A 21,834-nucleotide genomic window follows, 5' to 3' on the forward strand; every position below is an offset into this window, starting at 1 on the left:
TGCAAATCTTTGAATATAATATGTATTTTATAAGCGAACATTTGTAACTCAAATTTTGCTTCTGGGGGGTCCCTGGAACTCAATATTTTGAGATGGGGTTCCGTGGCCAAATACATACCATTTTGGGGGTCCTTCACATGAAAAGGTTTGAGCTCCACTGACATAGAAACATAGGGTTTTCAAAAAACCTCAGAAGGATTTTCAAATATTCAAAGATTTTCATGATTTTTCAAAAATAGCAGATCTACAAGCTCGCAGCGCGGCACTCGGTGCCGCGCTGTGAGCTTGTATATCTGCTATTTTTCAGTAGTTAAAGCACAGGGGCCCCGCAGTGAATCCTTGTACCCAGGGCCCAGAATTTGGTGCGACACCCCTGCCTCTATAACATTTAATCTGCAGTCTGAGTCCCCAAAGCAGCAACCTCTTTTCTGCATAGACCGTCTTTCACACTTCACTCTCTGCTTTCTCCATCAGAGACCCGGTCAGAAACCACTGCAGTGAGACGCCTTCCTCTTGCCCGCTCGGCTCACGATGTCTCTGATCACGACCGCCAACTCAATGTTTTTTTTTAGAAAGAATGGAACCAAAAGCTCCTCAGCAGTGGATCTCGTAGGCGACCTGTGTGTCGAACAGGAGGCTCTGATTGATAAACAGGCCCTCGGGGTCCGTCGGGGGCCCCTCGCCTCCCTCTGCTGGGGTCCTTCGGTGCCCCATCCCCCCGGACCGGGTCAGCGTCTGCACCATCTCGTGGTCCAGGAGAGAATCCTTCAGTCCTCCTCCGCCCCCCTGCTGCCCGTAGCCTATCAGAGGGCACCCGCCCGGTGGGGGGCCCAGGACAGGCTTGGAGCGGTTGAGGACGTACATCTCGTGGCCGAGGTCGTCGCGGTACTCCTCCAGCTGGGCGAAGGTGGTGGGGCCGTCCGAGTAGTCGTTGACGTAGAGGATGCTCTCCTCCTTGCTGGTGCAGTAGGAGCCGCCGTCCTCCTTCTGCCACTGCTGGTGGCGGGTGTAGATCATGACGAGGAGGAGGAGCGCCGTGAGCGCCAGCAGGGCGATGCCCATGGCGATGGCGGTCTGCGTGGCGGGGCCCAGCGCGCTGAAGTCCATGCTCTCCAGCTCATATAAGGGCTCCTGACTGACGTCCAGGACATCGGGGGGGCGGTAGGAGCTGGACGACGAGGAGGACTTCAGTGGGGGCGAGTTCGAGCGAGGCCAGAACAGCGACGAGGAGGAGGACATGTTGACCGCGAGGTGGAAGGTCACCCTGGCGACGCCTCCGGGGTTCCAGGCTTCGCACTCGTAGCGGCCGGCGTGTGCCACCGTCACGTTGCTGAGGAAGAGCATGCCGCTGCCCGTGTCCGGGTCGAAGCTGTCCCGCTCGCCGCCGCCGTCCTCTGTCCTGTGCGCCAGGCCACGGACCACTCCCACCGTCCCTCCACCTCCTCCGCCGCCGCCGGGCCGGGCCGTCACCAGCCCTCCGGTTCCGGGCACGAAGAGCTCCCCGTCCGGGCCCAGCTCTTGCACCAGGCCTCGGGGCGACAGCTGCGCCTTGCCGTGGGCGGCCTTCCTCCACGTCACTTGGGGCTGGGGGTAGCCGGAGGCCTGGCAGGACACGCGGAGGCTCTCCCCCAGCCGCACGGTGAGGTGGCTGGGCTCCAGCTGCACCACCGGGGGGATGCAGACCAGGCTGTTGGCGGCCACCTCCACCAGGCTGAGGTGGGAGAGGCGAGGCGGCTCGGAGCACATCAGCCGCCGCTGCTCTGCCGAGCTCAGCAGGCGCTGACCCTCGTCCTTGATCCAGGTTCTCAGCCAACTCAGGGCGCAGTCACAACGCCATGGGTTCTCTGGATGGGGACAGGACCGGAAAGGTTAGGGGAGATTATCAGGCACAAATAAGTCAACTTAATTTGAAAAGGGTACAGACTAAGTACTAATACCAATGCTAGCGCACGCACGCACGCACGCACGCACGCACGCACGCACGCACGCACATACATATGGTACATACATACCGGTACACACATGCATACATACCGGTACATGCATATATGTTACAGTATGTTTGGGTAACTCAGGACGGTAAGAGTAAGAGCGCTTGTTTTGTCGTTCACCACACACTAATCACCACCAGATGGCGACGACAGCCCATAGACAGCCATTCACTAGTGCAGGCGCTGACGTCACTCGTTTGCGACTCTCTTTCTTTATTTACTAGCCTAGCTGGGCGGTGTTTAGCCATTAGCTTAGCCATTAGCTTACTATGAGCGTTTATCGTGGGCTTGCCCAGGCCTTACGGCCTGGGCATAAATATAACGATTGCATTCACCACGGCTTCGTAACTCGCGCGGCGCTCCGCCGGCAGCGCGGCCCTGGCCCGCTCTTCGCGGCCACTCGCGCCTGCGGCGCTCGGGGGCGAAGAGCAGGACCAAGGTCCGCTGGCCTTCGCGCCGCTTGCAATGTCGTGGACAATCGAGCGGCTCCGCCTGGAGGACGTTGTTGTGGCGACCGCTTGCTCCGCCCCGTGCGGCACCACGAGTGCTCCGTTTCTCGACCGTCCTGTTTCTCTAACAAACCGTGACATATACATGCATACATACATCCATGCACGCACACACGCACACACACGCACGCACGCACGCACGCACGCACGCACGCACGCGCACGCACGCACGCACGCACACACACACACACACACACACACACACACACACACACACACACACACACATACTGTACATGCACACAACATGTTTCTGTATTGTGCTACTACGGTACTTTATCTAAAAGCAGCCACCAAAGCATATATTACCATTTCAAAAGAAACACATTCAAAGCACTTAAAAAGCATTAATATAAAAGGCTAGTTCATAGTGGTATAATTAAAATGTGGAAGAAAATATTCCACTATGAACAACCCTTTTATATTAAAAGCTTTTTTTAATTTATTGAAGAATGCATTTGATTTGTTCTGCTTTTCCCATTTTCCATTTTTCCTCTTTGCTTCGATCACCATCACTAGAACACTGTAGTCCTCTTCAATTTATGGCATATATTACCATATTGTAACTAAATTGTTTATTCAAAGTCTCTTGCTATACTATACCTTGTTTGTTTGTTTGATTGATTGATTGATTGATTGATTGATTGATTGATTGACTGATTGATTGACTGATTGATCTTTCTACATATCTCCATTGCTGAGATATAATTATGCAATTAGGATTTTGCTCTTTTCTTAACAATTGTAATTGGATTAGGCTATTGTGAATTAATTTCACTACAGAGCAGACGTTAAAGAAATGCACTTCCTGCCCTCACCAACATCTCTTATTTCGACATCTCTTTCTCACAGATCAACCAAAACGTAGTCATCTCTATTAGGCAGCCCTACTGAACATTCCCACCAGGTTTCACGAAAATCCACCCATCCGTTCTTTTTAACTCAAAGGTTAATCATCAAAATTTCGTGCGAGCCGGCTGATCATCCCCATCAAGTTTCATGAAAATCCGCCCATCTGTTCTCAAGTTATTTGGTTCACACACATGCACGCACACGCACACGCATGGACGCACGCACACCATGCACACTGGCAAGGTAATGGCATAGCAGTGGTTTAAGATTTCCATTCCAAGTAGGGATGGGACGATATGAAAATTTCGATTATTGTGACCAAAGAAATCACGATTTACGATATTATCGTGATAATCCAAATATCCCCAACATCCATTATCCTGGGTTGGAACATTTGCCAAAACATAGCAGATCTACAAGCTCGCGACACGTTGTGAGCTTGTAGATCGGCTATTTTTTGGCAAAGAGATTTGGTAGAGAGTGAATTACAGACTGTATCAAGTACGTATATTATAAGCACATTTTACCAATAGAGGGTTTAAATGGTACTGTATGCAGCTCGGCAAATAAAAGGTGAATTGATCCCAGTGCACGACGGAGGACGATTTCACGATAAATGTAAATCTCTGCGATGCGATTATCGTCAGTGTTTTATATCACGATAAACGATAATATCGCTCATCGTCCCATCCCTATCATCGTCTCATCCCTAAAATTCCAAGCAGGGACGTGCTGGCCATTGGGAAAAGCGGGACAACTCCCGAACGGCCGGTTCATTCCCGGCCGGTCCAGGCCGAAAAAACCTTGTATCTCCAAGTTTCAAATTTGTAATTAAAGCCATGCTTCATCATACAAGGCCGTTGCACAAAAGTAGTGAAAACAGCAGATCTACAAGCACACAACGCCTCGCACCGCAAGGCGTTGTGTGCTTGTAGATCGGCTGTTTTCACTAGTTTAAATATTTTTTTTAATGATAAATACAAAACAAACGGTTTTGGACAAGGTTTCCACCCGACAACGACAAAATATAACTCATGTAATTGGCCCCACTGGCTTGTCACTTGTCATGATCTGAAATGGCAAATCTTTGAGTAGCAGCAGCGCTATAGAGAGAGAGATCTCTCTCTATAGCGCGCAATGAGGGCCTCTCCAACTCTTTTTCCCGGGCTGAATCAGGGGCCCAGCACGTCCCTGATTCCAAGTAGAAAATGATCACTCCTTCCCACATACAGTACCTGTGACACGGAGCACCTGCATGCTGACCAGGGGTGTGAGGGAGGAGGGGCCCAGGGTACGGAGGTGGTTCCTGCTCAGGTCCAGCAGAGCCAGCGATGACAAGCCCAGGAGAGCCTGTTCACCCAGCTGCTCTATGCTGTTCTCCTGGAGATGAAGCTCCTGCAGGCGCTGTGGACAGACAGTGGTGGAAAAGGTACTCACATGTTTTACTTAAACCCATTTAGGCCTAGAATTATTGAATGCTTTAACCAGATCTACAAGCTCACAGATCTACAAGCTCACAGCGCGGCACTCGGTGCCGCGCTGTGAGCTTGTAGATCTGCTATTTTTGAAAAAGTCGTGAAAATGTGTGCAAATCTTTGAATATATGTAGGCTATTTTCTTTTTTTTTTTTTACTTTGTTTGAATATATGTATTTTCAAAGCGAACGTTTGTAACTCAAACTTTGCTTCTGGGTGGTCCCTGGAACTAAATATTTTGAGATGGGGGTCCTTGGCCAAATAAATATCATTTTGGGGGTCCTTCACATGAAATGGTTTGAGAACCACTGACATAGTAGTCTCTCAAGAACAGACTAACTGAGCTCCAGTTAAAGGGGAAGACCACCCATTTTCAATATTGAACTATGTCATTAATATACCTTAGAGGAGTTGTGTGGAAATTAAAAAAAAAGTTCCGCCTCTTCTGTGTTGCCTAGAACTGGAGGATTGATTTTGGGGTTTGTATTGTAAAGTACAACGGTGTGATGTCATCAAGTTGTGATACAAACCTCCAAAATCAATCCTCCAGTTCTAGGCAACACAGAAGAGGGGGAACTTTCTTTTTATTTCCACACAACTCCTCTAAGGTATATTAATGATAGTTCAATATTGAAAATGGGTGGTCTTCCCCTTTAAGTAAAAGTATCAATACTGCAATGTAGAAATACACTGTTAGGGTGCCCTCACACCAAAATACCTAGAGTGGAATCCGCCAATGCATTAAAATGAGAATGGAGCGTTTTTGCCAGTAGAGGATTTCCGCAAAAAAACGCTCCATTCTCATTGAAATGCATTTGCGGACTCCACTCTAGGTATTTTGGTGTGAGGGCACCCTCAAAATGTACTTGAGTAACAGTATGAAAGTGTGGGCAATCAAAATGTACTTAAAGTGTATCAAAAGTAAAAGTACAAAATGTTTGAAAATAGCAGATCTACAAGCTCACAATGCGATGCGACGTGTCTGACGAAAACGAAATAAAAACGTATCTATGATGACTAAAACTATAAAACTAAATAGAACTAAAGACAAGTCCTGCCCTGCGCTCGGGTGTTGTTGCAAAATAGCAGATCTACGATGCGTTGTGAGCTTGTAGATTGGCTATTTTCAGGATGCAACCAAGTGTAAAATCAGGCATTACCACGCCGTCAAGGCCTGCCAAAATATTCTTTCGTCAACAAAATGAACTGTAGATTTGACTAAAACTAAGAAAAGAAAACTTTTCAGATGACAAAAATGTGACTGAAACTCAACACTAGGCACAGAGGAAAAAGAATAAATGTTTGAGGGGGAAGAGGACAAAGTAAATGAGGAAATGTGGCGGGCGGAGATTAGGATGTAAAATATGTCACAAAGAGTGAGATAAGGTGTCAGTTCCACTTGAATTGGCTCGTGGCATTTGCCAGTATCTCCATCTGTTTTTTGTGGAATCACTGTCATGTCATGTCTAGCGAAACATCCACAAGGCGTTTTTAAGCAAACGTGACTAATCCTTATGAGACCCACTTTAGCATATGAAAGGGAAAGAGGGCTCCAAGTGGGTAAATATGGGCATGAATATAGTAACAGAAACTAACAGAAGTATTCTCTGTCAAAAATGTTGGATCTTGTTATTCTTGGGTCTCGGAACCAAACAGAGTTTTTGCCAAAATCCTGTTGCAAAATTCAACAAGCTTCATCTCCGCATGCCACCACTAACCGACCGTTCATTACTGTCTGATTCTGTTTTCTTGATTTATATGGTTGTATGCCAAGAGATTCTATTTGTTAATCTTATGTTCATCTAATTCTAACTGTCTTTACATTTTTGAATGAATTCATATTGTGTAATCTTGTAAACATTGCAAATGAAGGTCACCGTCAATGATTTCTCTGAGAATCTTAAACATAAGGTCCCTATTCTGGGGCCCAACTAGCTGAGCTTGTGTACTTATAAATATTAATATTTGATATAGAGGGAAATACTACTGGACTTAGTATAGAACCCATTAAAACCGGGAAAGCATCTGTGTCATTTTAGATTTGAGATTTATTTTTTAGATTATTTTATTCCTTGGTTATTAACTCATTCTGAGCCCAGGACATTAACGGATTAGGGGGTCCAGAGTGCCCCCTCCCGGCCCCATTAACGGCCGCTGTCTTATTTTGAAGGCCAGAAGTCTAGACCGGAAGTACTTCCGGTCTGACGTCATCGGATCGTGCGCCGGAACCGATGCGTGTCCACGTGGAGTTGTGTAATGGCCGACCGGGAGCTTTTATAACTGTGTAAAATAAGCGAGCATCTGCCTCCATCCTAGCTTCTAAAGTGTAGTTTTGAGATAATGGACATTAAAGATGAGATCGGCCGTCCACCTCAATGTTATGGGATGACTATTGTGTGCTCGTGGAGCCGTGATGATGACAAATCAGCGCGGATTTCGTCTCCGGAGCGTCGGCCATTGTACTAGGTATTTTTACTCGCCGTTACAGTAATATATTACTTTTCCCGCGACATCGCGTGGATGGCACTATAGATACTCTATTACTTTTCCCGCGACATCGCGGGGTTGGCTTTTAATGAGTTAAAAAATAGCAGAATAAAAGAATTATAGCAGATAAAAGCTCATAGCGCGTCACTTCGTGCAGCGGTACAAGCTTGTAGATCTGCTATTTTTATACATCTTTGAATATAGGCTATACCATATTTAATAGCGAACATTTTTAACCCAAAACTTTACTCCTAGGCGTTCCTGAAACAACATATTTTGAGATGGGGGGGGGGGGGGGGGGGGGGTCTATGGCCAAATACATTTTGTGGGTCCTTGACATGAAAGAGTTTGAGCACCACTGATACAGCAACAAACGTTTATCTTTTTTTATTTTTTTTTCCAGAAAACTGTAAGAAGACATTTTGTAGAATCGGCCTCAGGTCTTAATGGTTTAAAAGAAATAAATGCTGGCTGAATGAATGAATGAATCCATCCATCCATGGACAACGACCCCCACCCACCTGGAGGCCCCTGAAGGTGTAGTCCTGGAGGCGGGTGATCTGGTTCCCTGCGAGGTAGAGGATGCGGAGGTGCTCCAGGCCCCGGAACATGTCCGGGGTGACCAGGTGGATGAGGTTCCCGTTGAGGGCCAGCTCCAGCAGCTGGCCCTGCTGCAGGAAGGCCCCCGGCTCCAGGGCCGAGATGCTGTTGTTCTGGAGGTACAGGTAGTGGAGGCTGCCCAGGAGAGTCAGGTCCTGCACACGGATCTGCACCACGGCGTTGTCCTGCAGGAAGATGGTCTGCAGGGGAAATGGTCAATGGGGAATTGATATAGCGCTTTTTATCCAAAGCTCTTTACATAGATTGTGCATTACATTCACCCATATTCACACACACACACACACACACACACACACACACACACACACACACACACACACACACACACACACACACACACACACACACACACACACACACACACACACACACACACACACACACACACATTCATACACTAATGGCGGAGGAAACCATGCAAGGCACCAACCAGCACATCAGGAGCAATTAGGTGTTCAGAGTCTTTCTCAAGGACACTTCGACACTAACTCTGGAGGAGCCCAGGATCGATTCCATTTTGAAAATAACAGATTTTCAAGCTGTGTTGTACTTTTACTTAAGTACAATATTTGTTGTAATAACAAAGGAACAGAGCGTTCAGGAAGGATGATGATGATGATGACATGGAGACCATGTTAGAAACCCCCCCACGCACACGTGCACACATAGACATCAAAGGGGGGGCTTGACCAGGGGCGTCACACCAAATTCTGGGCCCTGGGTACAAGGATTCACTGTGGGCCCCCCATGAATGTTAACTATTGAAAAATAGCAGATATACAAGCTCACAGCGCGGCACCGAGTGCCGCGCTGCAAGCTTGTATATCTGCTATTTTTGAAAAATCGTGAAAATCGTGAAACCTATGACAAGGACCCCCAAGATGATATGTATTTGGCCACGGACCCCGATCTCAAAATATTTAGTTGCAGGGACCCCCAGAAGCAAAATTTGAGTTAGAAATGTTCGCTTAAAAAATACTCAAAGATTTTCACACATTTTCAAAAATAGCAGATCTACAAGCTTGCATGTATATCTGCTATTTTTCAATAGATAAAGTTATTAGGGCCCCTCCAACTTGGGCCCCAGTAACTCAGTCCCACTTTCCTACCCCTTGTGACGCCCCTGGGCTTGACCCTTGCCCTTTTACCCACCTGTAAAAAGTGCCCTCTCCAGACCATGAATGCAGCCTTTTCTAGAAAGAAATGCAAATGCCCTCTTTCCATGCCATACCTGAAGGCAGCATTCAAGAAAATTACCTTGTGCAAACTCTCCTGAACCCCGAATGCAGGATCTTATTATGAAAGAATTGCCCTCTCTGTGTAGAAATCCATGCTGTTATGCCACATCTCCAGTACTCACTTGATTATGCTTAGTTCAGTGTGGTATCAAGTACTGAAAATAGCCGACCTTGAAAATAACAGACCTCCAATCTCAACGCGATGCGTTGTGAGCTAGAAGGTCTGCTAGTTTGGATATTTTCACCAAAAGGCCCTTTTGGAAATTTCAGCCCCTGCCTCTCTAACATTCTCTGCACGTCCCTGCCCCCCCTTACAACATAATCGTCAGGTATTATGATTTTACTTGGAGGAAGATTTTTTTTCAAAAAAGTGTACAGAAATTGTTAAAATTATGTTTTATGTGGCCACAACCACCTGCTCATTAAGTGTGCCTGGTTGTCAGGTGGGTGGTAGTCTCGCGTGGCCAGACTGTTGCCTCCGCGATTTGGTCAAATGCTCCCGGCATACAGTCTGGTAAAGGGAAATAGAAACGATGAGTGCGAGATGAAGCGGAAGTGAAGCCCCCTCGTCACTTCCGTTACAGTCTCACATCGCACACATTTATCATTATATAAATAAAAATCATATAAGCATGTTTAGCTTGCTGCTTAGCAGAAATGACATTTTAAAATATATTTCCTTGAACGGTAATGCCCGTTTCCATTACTCGCCGTTAGGGAGCTGCTGCTGTTCCAGACTCTATATAGCATTCAGAGATTGTGGAATAGTTGTCTGGCTACGCAAGACTAGGTGGGTGGTGACCCAGCTGAAGTTAGCCACAACAGTGTTGTTGAATGGTGAAATTATATCAGTGTATTTCAATTGGGCCTTTTGACTCAGAGGCTTTCAGCTTTCAGGAAGTACAGTAACCATAGTAACCAAGAATACACAGGGAAGAGATATTTGCATGTTATAACCACGCCTGGTGGTCTATTAGAGTCATTTTTAACTCCATAGACACATACAAAACAGAAAAAGTACAAAACTATGGCACCACCTCTTTAAAAGAGGGGGTCTTTATTGTTTGCAGTAGGGATTTGTCTGGCACAAAGGAAATGGGTGGCCGCGTGTGTATTGGTTTGTACCTGTTTAGTTATGCTGTGTGCGGCTAAATGGATAGAGCTCGTTCTGGATTAGGGGCTTGATTTCCATATTTGATCACTAAAGTGTTGAAGGTTAAGTGGCAGAAAAGAAAAGTGCAAGGCTATACCAGTTATGAGGGGGACAATGATGACATCACGACAATGCATGAATAATGGGAGCTGCGCCGTCTTTCTGTGGTTCAATTTCTGTTGTTGAATGCTTCATAAATCACAACCTTTTTCAGCAAACTCCTTTGGAGAGGAAAACAATATTGCTGATGGGTGGGCAATGTTTGACTGATTGAAGCTGAGCCGAGTAGATCTTTGTGTTAAATCCATAATGCATGATAGAGAGCCTTTCCCTCAAGTAGAGAACATGGGCCATGAGGCGCACCGTTGATCGGTCGGATAAGGAGGGTGACGGAGGTTAATGTAACAATTTATGCAGGACACGAACCTCATGAATATTCATGAGTCACAGTAATGTTGTGGGTCTGACCCAGGCACAGAGAGATGGTATAACGTTTAATGCCTGATCAGCGGGTGAGCGAGAGTCACTCTCCACGAAAGGATGAATGATTACACGCCGACTACCACGCCGGCCCCCCTCCCTGAGGCTTATGTCAAAAGAGGGTCACGGCAAGTTGATTAACCACGATCGTTGTGGGGTAATGAGAATGGATCTGCCTGGCGCGGGGGAGTCAAGCGAGGCAGAGTGACTGACACGGGAGGGCAGGAGGGGGGGAAGCGGCGGGGCCAAGCTGGCAGTGCCCCAACTCATCACGCGAATGGCGCTCGATTGGCCGACTGACCTGGGTGGCGGAGGCGACGCCCTGTGGGATTTCTTTGAGTCCAACGGATCCACACTCCACGGTGAGGCTGTAGCAGCGACAGCCGGCAGGGCATCCCAGGGAGGGGAGGAGGAGAGGGAAGGCAGCCAGGAGGAACAGAACCAGCCGGGAGGAGTGTGGAAGGACCATGGTGGTGATGAAACAGGAGGTCTCGGGAGACACGGCGACCTGAGGGGAGGTGAAGGAGCAGCAGGGGGTGGAGAGAGAGAGAATGGGAATACAGAGATACAGGGGGGTGGAGTGAGAGGTGGAGAGAGAACAGGAATACAGAGATCAAAGTGAGCAGCTGACTGCTGCAAGAAGCTTTGGGTGTGACAGCCCACCACTCCTCCCTACGCACACTAATGAATTTCATATCGCTGCTGTCTCTTTATGTTTTTTTCATAAATTAATGCCGTATTTATATACTTCCATGACAGTGTCGTGCAAAAGTAGCTAAATAGCCGTCTGCGAGCACACATGTCAAGATGTCTAGATGTGTGCATTTGAAAACGTTTGAATGTTTGAAAAATAACTCAGTTATAATGACGTGCCCCAAAATATAACCAATTAAAAGTAACAACACAAGCTTGAGACTAAATAATAAACATATAATTGGATCAGGGACGTGCTGGCCAGTGGGAAAAGCGGGACAACTCCCGAACGTCCGGTTCATTCCCGGCCGTTCCAGGCCGGCCATTAGGATAGAAATGTCGGGCAGAAACCTCGTATCTCCAAGTTTCAAATTTGATTTTCTTTTCGCAAAGCAAAGCCCTGCATAATCATACAAGGCCGTCGCACAAAAGTAGTGAAAACAGCAGATCTACAAGCACGGTGGTGCGAGGCGTTGTGTGCTTGTAGATCAGCTGTTTTCACTAGTTTAAATAATTTTTAAAATGATAAATACAAAACAAACGGTTTTGGACATACAAGGTTTCCACCCGACAACGACGAAATATAACTCACGTAATTGGCCCACTGGCTTGTCACTTTGTCACAAATCTTTGAGTAGCAGCAGCGCTATAGAGATCTCTCTCTATAGCGCGCAATGAGGGCCTCTCCAACTCTTTTTCCCGGGCTGAATCAGGGGCCCAGCACGTCCCTGAACTGGATCCATTGGAACACATTCCTTTTTGTTTCCATTTCCTGAACCGTAGCAGTAGCCGTTTGGGACATAGGCCTACAAGGTTTCCTCCCGACAGCGATGATAGGTGGAGACGTGCTGGACAACTCCTAATGGATCTTGAACACAGGAGTAGGCCTGTCTATCTCCTCTACCCGGGCTGTTCTCCATTCAAATGCATCCATTTGGCGGCATCGCAGCAGCTTCTATTATGCGCTTCCATTCATTAAAAATATGATAACAGATGTGCAGGTCGCCTCGAGGACCTCTCTTTTGATATATTTTATGCGTGAGGAAACACTCTCCATCTCCCTCTTTTAGCCACACACACACACGCATGCAGTAACATGTTCATGTGCTCGTTTACACATGTGCATATTAATGTTTACACAGCTTGGGCTCGTAATTTCGACCTCTCGTTCTGGCACCGTCGCTCGCCTCCCCACAGCAAATAATTGCGTTGAAACTGAACAGCACTCGTTTCGACGAAAACGTTGGGACGTTCACTGCTTCCAAAGAGCAATTTCTTCCTTTGATAACCCCCATCATGGGGGGCTACTCAACCGTGCAACTTATTATTTCTAGGCTATACAGCCGCGGAGGTGTTTACTCTTCTGCCCCATTCTGGGTGTCAAAATAAGTTCAGCTGTCCAATATTCAATGGTCCAATGGAGCTCACAGTAGGCTTGAGAGCCAGTCTCTTGTTTCATCTAGGCTCACAGTGGTTGTCCCTGAGAGGTTTTGTGAGGATACGCCATATAATGTATTACAGAACATAGGCTATACTGGTTCAACATCAAACGATGGACTAAAACACTTTTCTTTATCAAAATTCAGTTTCCCATTACCTTCAGAATATAACTACAAAGAAAAAGGGAAAAGTCTCATTGATCTAATCTTAAGATTCTCTTTGCTGTAAAACATCAAACCACTCTAAACCAGAAGTTCTAGCTGACTGACTTTTGTGATGTCTTTCTGAAAGTTATACTGTAGAGTCCAGACAGGTCATGTTGAGTTTAATTCATTCTTAAAGTCCAACTTAAAGGAGGCATCCAGACCAAAACACATGGGCTCTATTATGATCCAGGTCTTATGCCTTATGCCTTAACTTCTTTACCTTTTTTTCACTATTTTGAAAAACATTTTTAAATACTTCAAATGCTGATCTACATCTGCACGTTGTGAACTTGCAGATCAGCTATTTGAAATATTTAAAAAACAAAAACAAAATAGTAAAAAAAGGCAAAGAAGTTAAGGCATAAGGCATACGACCTGGATCATAATAGGGCCCTATAGGGTTAAATCTGCTTTTTATCATACCCCCTTCATTTTTTTCATAGCTGCCCCTGTTGCTAGATTTCGGCTGCCCCTGTTGCTAGATTGTGTGGGCCCTCTCATAATTAACACAGTGGATTGTCCTCAGGCGAGTGCGGTTATATCTTTAGCTTCAAAGTTAGTATTTGTCTATTGGATTGTGTTTACACAACGTTCTGAGACCAACCAAACCGCTGTTTTGACCTTACAGGCACCCTTCTTGTCAAACAGACGAGAAGATCCAGAAGATCCTCTGCTCCTCCCCTCCCTTTCTAAGCTCTCCTCTCTCTGCTCTGGTGCAGAGCAGAAGGTGCCACATTGATTATTAGCACACAGTCAGCTCTCATCATACCTGTGTCTGGGTGAATATGCACAATTTTATCCCTTTAACACTTTGAGTGCCAGGGCGTCATATGACGTCAGACACGCACTTGGCAATGATGCCAGAAAATAATATTGGCGTCATATGACGCCAGATGCTTTTTTTTCATATTACAGTAGCACACAGTCTGATCTTGCCCTCAGCAAAGACTGGGCCCTCTGGGCTATGGGATTGTGAAGTCACACGTCATGTGACCAAATTCGAGCACTCCGGTTGGCCGGTTCCCCCCAGAAACAAGGGTCTACAGGCCAAAACAAGAAGACCCAATCACCCGCTTCACTCAGCAAGTGGCAGTGGCTCGAGTTGGACGGAGGGAAAGAGAGAGAGAGAGAGAGAGAGAGAGAGAGAGAGAGATCGGAAGGTAGAGGTTTTACCTAGGAGGAGTGGGGGAAGGGAAGGGCTAGTTTCTTTGTAGGTTGGGGCGTCCATTTTGTAAAAAAAGAAAAAGAAAACATAAAAAAAACAGAAATCAGGGAAAGATGCCAGGGCGAGGAGGGGAAGCCAAGTGCAAACGTAAACACACATTGTGCTCCGCTGATCAGAGAGCAAGTCATGGCCGCACATGGAGACCAAGCAGGCAGCCGAACCATGCCCCGTGGCCGTGGACACCAAGCCCGCAGCCTGCTGCCCAGCGCCGCCACCGACCATAATCAAAACCCGAAGCACCAGTTGGACTTTCGTTTGTTGCTGCGCGGCTGCGTTTGGGACTTGACTGAGGCGACGCGTGAGGATGAACGGTGATGCCGTTGAACGCTGATGCCGGCGATTTGAAGAGAATTCTGTGTTTTTGCTGCTGTGTCGGGGGAGCCAAGGAACGTCGCCAGCCATCCACAGTGGACGGAGGAGCTACGGCGGTGATCCGGACCGGAGGCAGGCTGTTTGGAGCAGTGTATCATCGTACGGCGCCCACCGGCTGCACCGATAGGTATGGCCCCGGAGAGCGGAGTTGCAGCGGGCGCTAATACACCCAAATGAGGCCGTGCGTGGACTTAGCCGAGGAGGACGACCCGGTCGCTGCGGTGCTGTCTCTCCCCCTGCCCTGAAGGAAGCACTGCTGAGGTGTGCTGCGATCAGCGAACCGGGTAAGCATTATAAAGCTATGCTTTTTACGTTTCAATATGTTCTATACGTCTGTCTGTCTTTCAATGTTATATGAGATCAGTGCTGTGTTCTACCTGTAACGCACGTATACGGCGTCTGCTGTCGGAAAATAAAAGGCAGGGGCAGGTAGGATTAGCCCAGGGGGTCGCTGGAACCTCCATAGCACCGGGGACTACCCTCCACACCTCGCCCGACTTGGGACACCCTCGCAGGCACGGCGCCGCCAGGCGCCGGCCTCTATACCTCCGTGATGGAGGAACAATAAAATATGAACGGCGTCTGCCCTCGTGAACCTTTCAAAGTAGCGTATTTGATAGGGATTATGTACTATAGCGTCTGCCCTGGCCAAACGAATAGTAGCTGATCGTATGCCCTCAAAAAAAGTCTAGAACACACCACTGTATGATATGCATAAAGTGTGTTCCTGTGGAAATGAGCCATGAATCTGTAGGTCTACTCTAATGCAAGCTTGTAATACATTCTTCAATCAATCAATAACCGATGTCAATAAGCCTGACCTGCTATTGTTTTTTTTCCACGTAGGGTGCATTTGGTAATATACAATTCAATTCAAAGGAGCGTTATTGGCATGAGAAAACATACGTTTACATTGCCAAAGCAAGTATCACAAATACAATAAAAAAAACAGTTGAAAATATACAGTTGGAGGGGGTACAGCATTGTTCAAACAGAGCTATGTCGCATTGTCATTTTATATATATACAGGGTACAAATAGCAGCATTATTTTCCTCATAGTACATAAAGGTATCAGCTCTGTTTCATACTGTATGTGCAGTAGGTCTAGATGTCAATCCATGGTTTGTAGTAGGTGTATGAAGTTCCTCCAACTTCTTCCAGTAAGAATACATTTCTTTATAGTTTAGTTTTTTATTGTGTGTGTATACCTAGATAGATAGTTTAGTAATACAATCAGTGTGTGTGTGTGTGTGTGTGTGTGTGTGTGTGTGTGTGTGTGTGTGTGTGTGTGTGACATAATAATCTATCAAATCGATCTCAAATCTGTATCAAATTTGTATCAAAGCAGAGCCTATAGAATTCAGTGGCCACGTATATATACATATATACATTTGAAATTATTTAGACTAGTGAAAACAGCCGATCTACAAGCACACAACGCCTCGCTTGTAGATCTGCTGTTTTCACTACTTTTGTGCGACAGCCTTTGCTAAAGAACATACAAATTATACAGAAGCACGTTCATTTAGTATTTTGTATTTATTTCTATCATATACAGGGCCCGTGGAGTCTGACTGGATGGAGGAAGGATGGGAGCCCGATCTGCAACCAGACCAATGACAACGCAGAGGACAGTATGATGGCGGAGATAGCGAGAGCGGAGGAGTCAGGCATAGGTCATACACACTGTAGGTTCGCTGCCTGGACCAATGTCACTCTAGGGGAGCTGAAGAACTTTCTGGGACTTCTCTTCCTCACAGCTATCGTTCACAAGCCGGAGATTGCCATGCAGTGGTCAAAAAAACATTGCCATGCCGTACTTTCCCAGAACAATGGCAAGGAACAGGTACCAGGCCATTTTGAGGCACCTGAGGTACACACACACACGCACGCGCACACACACACACACACACACACACACACACACACACACACACACACACACACACACACACACACACACACACACACACACACACGGTGAACAGTACCATCTTTGACCTTGATTTGTGGTGCCTTTGACTCCTGAATGTTGGCTTGTTGAATGCCTTTTTTTGACTTTTATATTATTTTATTTATTCTTTACTTGCTGCACATTTATTTTATTTTACTTTTATCCAGTTATATTTTATTTTTGTGAAGTCATATTTGTGATTTTTTTTTTGGAAATATTTGTAAATATTGTTGAACATAAATATGTTCATGCTGGATGTGTGAGGTACTCACCAGGGTTAGGGTTCGATGTTGCCATAAAATAAAAGGTTGACATCGCTTTTCTGACTTTTTGTCTTCCTGACCTTCTAGACCAGGTAAAAACACAGTGAATTCACAGTGCATAGTTCTATCAAAATGTAAGGCAATTTCCACCTTCTGAGTCATTTCATACTTTTTCACTTTGCCCCCTTGAAACTAGACGATGGTACAATATTTTTTTCACTTTTTTTGCAGAAAATGAAAGTAGGCATGCTATTCTTTCTGTCAAGGGTACTTGTGTTCCGTTACCATTTACCAATTTGTCGCTATGGCTTCCTAAAGTTTTTTTTCTTTGAACTCAAATATCTCAGAATCTAGATTTCTGAGGTTATTGACTGGTTTGCGCAGTGCGCACTCTCGAGCACCTATCTCCAAAACCGCTCACCGAAATCACTCCAAAAATTTTTGGGTAAAAAAAAAAATCCTCTTTTACCAAACCTCCCATTTTTGTTCCGATGTGAATATCGGATCATTTTCAATATATTCCCTGGAATCGGGGCAGAATGAATGGGACCTAATGGTGGCATTGGTCAGGGTGGGGTGCCGGGGGGGTCTGGCAGTCAAAGTGTTAAGTTTAAGTATTTTGACTGTGCCCTTTAAATAATGTTTGTTTACTCTGGAGTCTACGGCCCAGATGAATACATTTTCTGTCTGAAAGGCCCCAGGAATGTCTCATTTGCAGCATGTTAGATTCCAGCCCAGCCCCAGCATTCTAATTCATATCATCTAAAGAACACGATTGTTTTGTTCCTTGGTGCGTGCACTGTTGAACAAATGAGCATTATACAACTAATATCAAAGCATTTATTTACTAACCAGAAATGTATGTGCACAAATGAATGACATTTGTATTTGCACATAAAGGGAGTTCCGTGTTGATATTACAGTAACAGTAATCCCTGTGTTAGACTGAGTGAACATTGTTTAATCGATTCAAGGGTTTGGTAATGAAGAATGAGCCAGGCTGAAATGTAATCCCTGAAATAGAGAGCTGGGCTGTGGAAGGATCTGGCATGGCCAGGTATGAGTTGTGTTTCTCTGCTTTTAGTCTCCTTTGTTTCTCAGCTTAGGTTTTACCAAGTCCATAGACCCACAACAATAGCCAGTCAGAATACAATGTGACCTACATATGCCATCCCATCTGCTTCACTGAGGAAACAGAGAAAGACACACATTAGCGAAAGAATGACATGTTTTCCCTCACTGCTCCTCAAGCAACCGTGGAGAGAAATTATGCCTTTCTGTTGTTGTCATTGAGCTTTTGTTATTTCAAACAGTGGGTTGACTTTTAAGTGGCATTGGAATGACAGGTGTCAAACGAATGAGTATAACAGAGGTTTCCTTACCCTGCATTAAGATGTAAGGTAGGTTGCAAAGCCATGTAATGTGTTGTTAGAGTATGGGACAGACATCAATCTAGGTGACACCCGGCCGAGTAGAGAAAATAGCCTATGCATTTCTTGGTCTCATTTAAATGTTACACCTTTAAAAGACCTTAAGAACGATCATGTCCTGCATTAAATCGTGGAGCAAGGTTGTTCAGACTTAAGAGCAAGCTATCGCCTATCCATGAGGTTATCAGGGATGCAGGAATGCGGGGAATAAACTGACGAGTGACTGTTTTCCATGACGTTTCTTCAAATGAGCACTCAGTCAAGTGCAAATTGTTCCACAGTATTTGTTTCCCATCTCACCCTTGGCTCACCTCGGTGGCAAATGAAACGTGTTCTTTTTTCATTGTGGTGTGTTGGGTTTGTTTGGTGGGGCCAACTTGCTCAATTTGGTCCCTGTAATCCTCTAAAGACAATGCATAATCCGTACAATCAGATGCTTGCGTTAGCTGAGCCACTTCTGGCAGTAGGCCACAGATGTTTACGTAGGGGATGTTTATTTCCCTATTAGAAATGAGGTCAGCAGCATATCATATCACCATTAACATTGGAAGAGCACACTTGCTTAGATTCATTACTGGCCTAATGATGTGTACAGTACACACTATACCTCCCAGTAAGCAAAAGTAAAAGTGGAAGGACAGAAGTCCGTGCAAATATTAACTGCATAGACCTATTCAAAATGTCGAATGTCAGTGACCAAACAAGCGTTACCTCAGAATGCACACCCACACATCTTAGTAAATATGGATGGAATTGCGCTGTAGAGAAACTTGGAATGAAATTCAGCAGAGTTTGTTTATTTGAGCGTCGACCGGCACTTTATTGTTGACATAGCAGTTTGTTTTCACATCCCACACAAATTATCCCCTGCCGTGCAACTGTCAGACGGCTCAGCTCAGGGTAATTCATAGCAAGGAAATGCATGGCACTGTGGTGTTGCGATTTCTCATTTTACTTTATTTTTTATTATTATTTATTTTTTCGGAAGAGGCTGAGAGCCGATGTGTCAAGAGCACCCGAGTGTGCTGGAGGGGAGGCAGAAGCCAACTTCAAATCCCTGCGCAAGGAATGGTGTGAGCTGGCCTCATCGGTTGTTATGGCAACTCTTAGGCTGAAGGAAGGTCTAAGATAAGCCATTATTAAACCCAGGAGGGAAATTCAGGTGTCATAGCAGCTAGATCAGTGGGAATGAACCACAGGAGAGATACAGGTAAGAGCCAAGAACCAAAACAAGATAGATAAAGAAAAATACAAATAAAGAAAATAAAATCCTGATCTGCTGGCCCTACATCATCATAATCATACTCCCTTACGGAACCTACGGTCCTCTGACATGGGTTTCCTCTCATCCCCTGTATGCAAACCTTTGGCGACAGAGCCTTCAGTGCGGCAGCCCCCACCCCCTGGAACCGTCTCGTGACAGGGATTTGCAATGCCCCGAGCCCCCAACTCCGGATACATTTAAGTGTGGTCTGAAAAGGCATCTGGCCAACAAGGCCCTTGACACAGTCACTTAGATAATTATTGTATATTATTATTGTATATATTGTAATTTATAGAAGATTATTATTAGATAGATGCAGTATCTGAACTGGATCTCTGAATGAGTAATCTACTCTCAAGACGGATTCTGCCCTAAACATACTTGTTGTTGGTAGGAATAAACACAGAAGCACCTAGGAGCTAAGTGGACTAAGAAAGGGGAGGAGCCAAACCGAGTTTCTGTTTCTGAGCCCCCAGAGCCAAAAACAAAGGGGGAAAAAACATTTAGGTCTATTTATTTTGTTAGACCGAATGGGTTCCCAGATTGCTGAATGAGTAAATGACTGAACTACATTAATATAAAATGTAAAAAGATGATTACAGTAACTGAATGATGTATTCCATGTGCAAGTATATCGTCACTGCCGGGTAGAAACCTTGTATCTTTATCAAATTTGTAAGTTTTTCCGTAAAGTAAAGCCCTGGTTCATCACACAAGACTATTGCACAAAACGAGTGAAAATAGCCGATCTACAAGCACGTGTGCTTGTAGATCGGCTATTTTCACTAGTTTAGATCATTTTTAAAACGATAAATACAAAATGAACCGTTTTGGATATACAAGGTTTCCACCCGACAACGACGATATGCAGGAGTCGGTGCTGGAGTCAGTAGTCAAACGTCCCTAAAGACAGTGCAGGTCTTACAGTTCTCATATGGAGGTCAAGCTTTGTTGTGGATAGGGATTATTATTATAGTATTATCCTCACTCTTTCACTCTCTCTATCACTCACATTCGGTCTTCCACTCTCTTCCTCTTTGTCATTCTCCACTTACTGTCATCTCATCATTTTCTCTCTCTCTCTCTCCCTCTCTCTGTTTTTCTCTCTGCTACTCGATCTTTCTATCTCCCCTGACTCCATCATTTTCCCCTCTATGACCTCTTTCCTTTCTCATCCCTCGTCCTTCTGCCCTGAATGACAGGTGCTAAATCATCTGTCTCTGAGCGTCCCCTTGTCCACAAATAGAGCGAGGCCATGACAGTGAGAACACTGTTAATCTAATCCAAGCGCAACACAATGTCTTTGAGTGGCAGTGTTAGCCACACATACACACGTGACACGCACACTTGCACGCATGCACACACATTTATTTACATGCAGGGGCACGTCTACAAAATAATACATGCACACAAGCACTTACTACACACAAAGACGAGTCAATCCTAAACATGCACGCATTTCTTTTTGTTTTGTTTCTGTGGCGCTGTCCAGTTAATAAGCCTGAATTGATTTCCTTATTTTCCCACTTCTGCCTGGCTGAGACTCATGGTCATCGATTTTCACCATGAAAGGACATGCAGGGGGTCGTTTCTGGATTGGTGTGTGAGAGAGAGAGAGTTGCTAAAGAAAAAGGAAGTTAATGACTACAGCGCGGGAAGTTTGTAAGTGTGTGTGTGTGTGTGTGTGTGTGTGCATGCGTGCGTACGTACGTGCATGTGCATGTGCATGTGCATGTGCACGCTCAAGATCCATGTCTAAACAGCCTCAGCACTCAGCAGTCTACGTGCTACCACCTCCCTCTGAGGACCATTTAGTCTAAAACTAAAACTACTCCCACTGTGTTTACAGTAAAGACTTCAGACGGATCCCCTGCTAGGTGAGGTCCAGTGCTTAGATGTAGGTACAGAGTGTGCAGTTTGTGTATTCGTGTAGTTGTGCACGAGGGAAGCATTCTGTGATTATTTTATATATATGAGTGTAACACTTATACTGTATGAGTGTTTGTAGAGATGGAGCCAATATACCGGTAGGGTTTCAGTACCACGTTTTACTGTCTGTACTTTGGCTGCCACTCAGATGTCGACACTTATATACTAAGCTGTGCAGCATGGTGCAGGCCAATATGAAGACTCAAAGGCTTGTTTGATATGCTCAAGGCAGCAGAGAAGGGGAAGTATAG

The 21,834-nt window shown here is 45.6% G+C and overlaps 1 protein-coding gene across 1 annotated transcript; it reads right to left on the minus strand.

The window, feature by feature from the left end:
* Nucleotides 1-594: 594 nt before the first annotated feature.
* On the minus strand, nucleotides 595-19,851 carry lrrc24 (leucine rich repeat containing 24; the record flags this gene model as incomplete). The annotated part of the gene is made up of 5 exons (XM_080725635.1): nucleotides 595-1,844; nucleotides 4,588-4,756; nucleotides 7,836-8,114; nucleotides 11,108-11,314; nucleotides 19,696-19,851. 5 exons carry the CDS (start codon nucleotides 19,849-19,851, stop codon nucleotides 595-597), a joined length of 2,061 nt encoding a protein of 686 aa, XP_080581761.1.
* Between the last annotated feature and the right edge of the window lie 1,983 nt (nucleotides 19,852-21,834).

This window comes from Nannobrachium achirus, assembly GCF_963921795.1.
Source record: "Nannobrachium achirus genome assembly, chromosome: 5".
In the NCBI taxonomy this organism is placed as follows: domain Eukaryota; kingdom Metazoa; phylum Chordata; class Actinopteri; order Myctophiformes; family Myctophidae; genus Nannobrachium; species Nannobrachium achirus.